The 4,989-nt window shown below is 36.1% G+C and overlaps 2 protein-coding genes across 2 annotated transcripts in view; one reads left to right on the forward strand and one right to left on the reverse strand.

Moving 5' to 3' along the window:
- LOC119424126 (GRAM domain-containing protein 2A-like) overlaps positions 1-4,989 on the forward strand; it is a 975,280-nt gene that overhangs the window by 612,981 nt on the left and 357,310 nt on the right. The window lies entirely within an intron of this gene.
- On the reverse strand, positions 215-4,545 carry LOC119424095 (activating signal cointegrator 1; the record flags this gene model as incomplete). Its single annotated transcript, XM_037691568.1, is given in 7 exon segments — positions 215-344; positions 442-657; positions 788-893; positions 1,885-1,963; positions 2,047-2,265; positions 4,074-4,195; positions 4,364-4,545. Coding segments are annotated over 7 exon segments (1,054 nt in total), but the record flags the coding sequence as incomplete, so codon positions are not given.

A 4,989-nucleotide genomic window follows, 5' to 3' on the forward strand; every position in this document is an offset into this window, starting at 1 on the left:
ATAAACAGCGCCTTTTATATTGATGGAATGGCCAATGTCCAATATTTAACTTTATCGCTAATTTCGGCCGATATCAATACCATGCCGATAATATTGTGCATCCCTAGTTGCATATAATTCTTTCAACAACAACAGATAAACTTTTCTTACTAAAAATCCAGCACAAAGTGATAGAGTCACTGTGTCCAAATACACAGTTCTTAAAAGGACTTACTTTTGGTGCAGACTGCTTGATGTTTGGGTTGACCAAGTCTCCAAGGTTCTGTTTGTCACTTTTTATTTCAGAATATCCTGTTGATTGTGATGTTGAACCACTGTTCATGGCTCTGAGTGTCTCATCCAACCTGAAGGTCATGGTAAATATTTAGAAGGGTGAAGCTGTGTGGAATATCCACCCAATATAAACTTTGTTTGGTTAAAGCTGCTGTCAGATGATCTTACTTGCTGTAATATTGAGTCAGGTCGTTTCCTTCTTCAACCACTTGTCTACCAGCAAAATCCAGAGTGATCTTCCTGTCCTTACGGGAGGCGTGGCGAAGTTCCCTCAGCTCTTCTTCCTTTTTCCTCAACTTTTCTCTCTCACCGGGGGACAGCCACTGATTAGATTCAGTGGCAAAGTAATCGGACTCATCATCCAGAACCTGCGTTCTCCTGACACTGGAGTTGAAAGCAGCAGTAAATTAAACAGGTATGTTATCACCATGTGTCAGATACAATCTACAGCAAGAAAAACGTACAAAGTGTTGACAATCTGTTCGTTTCTGAGAAGTCATGTATTTTACAATACCTGTTCTTGTCAAACTCCAGTAGTTTATCTTTGTGCTGAATTGCTTTATCCAAGCCAGCTTTAATCTTAGCTTGTTGGTGCGGAAGAAGCTCTCTGTCTCCGCAATCTGCCACCAAAGTAAAAACAAATGCATTAAGTTTAGTTTTGTTTATTATTTTTTGAATATGTAAACAAAATATACAGCATGAAGTATAATGTTAAAACCTTTTGTTTGACATATTCAAGGGAGTGGGTAGAAGTACAAACAACAAAATTCCCACTCCTTAATCACTTACATAATCTTAAATTTATTACATGTATAATCCATACATAACCATATTTAACCCATCAATATAGTATCTATTTAAGTTAGCTACATTAGATGAACAATTATTATTTCTTTAACTTCACCCAAAAAACACAAGCATCAATAGCAAAAACATAAACAATAATTGAATAATAATATTATATATTACATCCAGCAATAATCATGTTTATATGATAATTTGAACTGTTTTGTGTTTGGGCATTGTCTAAATTCAATTTTCAAATCATCCTACAGTTTAACTCCATTTACTGATACACAAAAGTTTTTTTTTTTCTAGTAGTTCAGAATTTGTATATTTTAAAATGTGATTCCCCTCTTAACTTAAGAGGAGAATCACAGTTTAAAATATGCAAATCATCGGCAAATAGTATACTTTTCATTATATGAGGTACAATACATAGATCATTTACATAAATTAGAAACCGTTGGGGACCCAGGACTGACCCCTGAGGAACCCCACAAATAATGCCCAAACATACAGAACAAACATTTCCCAATTTCACATACTGCCTTTCAAATAGCTTTGAATCCAGTCTAGTGCTACTCCCCTTATCCCATAGTTCAAGTTTTTCTTAAATTAATAAATCATGATTGTGTCAAATGTCTTCTTGATGTCCAAAAACACTCCAACAGCAATTTTCTTATTATCCATCGCAGTAGTTATCTCCTCTACGGTTTCTACAATGGCTTGCATTGTTGATCTTCCTGATCTGAAGCCGTACTGACTTTCGTTAAATAACAAATGATACATCATATTACTGTAAGAAAAGTCGGGGCAGTTTAGTCTCACCTCCCATCAGCTTCTTTCTGAGTTTCTGACTTTTGTTGGAGTCTCGTTGTAGAATCTCCTGCTCCTCTCTTGTGCAAACCTCAAACAAAAACACAACTGTAAGAAACACTGAACTAAAAAGTTAAAAATTGACAAATAGTAGACTGATATAAAATCACTCACCAGGCTCCCACAGAAGAGGCAGGGTCCTGATCCTTCTTGCTCACACACAATGCGGCCACAGCTGATGCAGTTGTTGATAAGTTTGTGTTTTTGGGCCAGACAGTCGCAGCTGTGGCGACCTGGGAGTAAAACAGCCAGATTGTCCTGGCCCTCTTTAGCGTAGAGATTGACAAACTTAGTTTTCTTCTTTCCTGAAGAACCAGTGCTGTTTTCCTGGGCCTGACACAGCAGTAAACAGAAAAAAGGTAAAATGAAGACATTTGGTACATACAAAGAGTAAAACATACCAAATGATCATACAAATAAATAAAAAGTTAAATCATATCATCTGGACAGTTTCTTTTTGGGAGACATTTTCTGTGAATTCCACAGCAGACTGGTTTGAAACATCAATAAGGTGCTATTTAATATGACAGATCCTGTTGGCAGGACTCAGACTGATGAAGTCTTTCGGATGAAAGACGAAATGTTTCTTCCAAAAAGAAACGGTCCAGATGACATGATTTAAACTTTTTTGTAGTTTCAGAAAAACACTTCAGTAGCTTCCAGAGTTTTGACTATTTGTCATCGCAAGCAGACAAAGCTGGTTTTATTTATTCAAAAGAAAAAAGAAAAACTAACGTATAAAATCAGCATTTAAGAAGGTGTATATTCAGAATCCAGAAATTGAAAAGAACAATGAGCCAAAACACACCTTCAGCTATTTGATCATTGACTGATTAAGAGCTAATACTCTCTGTTTGTGATCAGTTGGCTGGTAAAGATAAAGAGCAGAATCACTTTCCTGACCAAAGAACTTGTGATGATTGATGAGAAACTACATTAAATCATCAACCCAATTAGAACTATAGCCTGACCGATATGAACATTTTGACTATCATCGATACCGATACTGGGAGGGGACAGCGACTGCCGATAACCAATATAATGGTTGAAAATTGTAGAGCTTTGTCCACTTCCAAGAATCTAAACAGCAAGTGGAGCAGGACTTGTTTATTTAGCACAGCTGTTAGCAAACGTGAAGCTAAGCTAATCAGGTCCATGCTATTTGTAGTTGTACACAAGGTTTACAAGTGGTGCACTGGTCATAGAAACAGTCTTCGTAACATGCGTTCACATTTTCTTTTCTCCAATACTTTCCATAAAGTTATTGTGTATTACAAACTATAAATCAAACAAAGAACGTCTTTCTCTGTTCATTGTTTAAACAGTCATGTATGGTGAAGGTCTAGTAAGTTTTGACAGCAGAAGAGTTTATTTTTCTTTGCAGAGAAGTAACGATTTCAGACAAACAATGCATTTCATTGAGGACGACAAAGATAACGTTACTAACACTGATATGTTTTACCTCTATGTTAGATTTATTGTTCTGGATAAAGTTTTACAAGCCGATAGCCTATGCTAGGTTATATAAACGTTAGCTTGCTGACTTGAGAGGCACGTAGCTAATGACAAGCATGATGGAGGATTGAAGATAATTTATTATTGTTGATCTATTTTACAGATCAGTTAAAATAAATTTACCATGCTCTGTTCAGAAAAATACGCTACACAGCATTGCTCCCTGCTTTGCCTGTGCTGAACATGAAAGTGAAACTTAAGTGAATGGCCATGACTTGAAAGTAGTCTTCATGCACCCTCTGCTGGATACATTGTATAGTTACAGATGATTCCAGCATTTTAGGGGTGAAATTAGACGCGCTTATATCTGCACGCTATCGGACAATCATTACTGATACCATAGGTCCCCAAACGTCTATATTGGCCTAAAATATCAGACCTACAGATATATCGGTTAATTAGAACTGTTAACATTTTTGGATTTACTTTATAAATTCAGATTATATAAGTTTTCAAGTAACGAATTTTATTTTACAAAAAAAAAAAAAAAAAAGAAAAGAATAAAAGAAATAATTGTGTTCAAAATTATTTAACTGGACTTTATGTGTTATGGACTTAACAATGGCTGAATTGCCAAACTGAAGTAGATGAGAAGAAAACGAAGGCAAGTGTCCGTGTGTGCTCACCCTCTTCATATCGATGGGAGTTTTAACCACCTCAGCTTCAGGTTCTGTTTGGCTCACAGGCAACACCTCCTGTTTGTTACGCCCTTTGCGTTTGGACTTCTTCTGAGAATCTTTGATCATGTCTTGCACACGTGTGACAAAAAAAAAGAAAAATTTCAGAAAGCGCTAATGCTGCTGAGATGCAGTATTTAGTGTTTGAGTTCATTTTTATTGTTTGATTTATTTTTACCAAACAGAAAAGTAGATCTTTGTAATCCAGATTAAAGCATGTCAGACATTTATCATCCTACCTGGTGATGGCACAGTTTCCTTGAGAAGGACAAGATTTGCTGTATCGGTGGCCTGTCTTTGAGTTTTCTTCCATCTGCTGAGAAGCTCATCTATAAAGTGTCCTTTTCTCCCATCGGTGCCCTGCAGAAGGTCTCCCACGTACTCTTCGATCTCCTCAGGTTTTTCAATAGACAGAATGTACCTAGACAGCAAGATTACAAAACTACTTATTTCAAAGAACTTCTCAAGAAGTAACTGGAAAAAAAAAACTTGGAAAAATTTTGCAGGGGTTTGCCACTTGGTACATTTAGCTGTGGTGGCCATCTTGAATCAGAAGGACTCCAAACCTAATCTGTTGTAGATGTGGATCCAATTATTACTTTCGGAGAGTTTTAATAAAATCCATTTGATGGTTCATGAAATATTTTTCTAATGGACATTGTTGCCAACATTTTACAGTAAGGATTCACACAATCAAAAAAAAGGAAGGACAATAGTCCCTCATTTATCGCGGAAAATCCGTAACCTGATGCCCTGCGATAAATGAAAAACGGCAAAGTAGGAATCGTCGAACAAGTAGTAAATAATAGTTTATTTTAGAATACACACACACACACATATATATATATATATATATATATATATA

This window comes from Nematolebias whitei, chromosome 2 (assembly GCF_014905685.2).
Source record: "Nematolebias whitei isolate Nwh7 chromosome 2, NemWhi1, whole genome shotgun sequence".
NCBI lineage: Eukaryota > Metazoa > Chordata > Actinopteri > Cyprinodontiformes > Rivulidae > Nematolebias > Nematolebias whitei.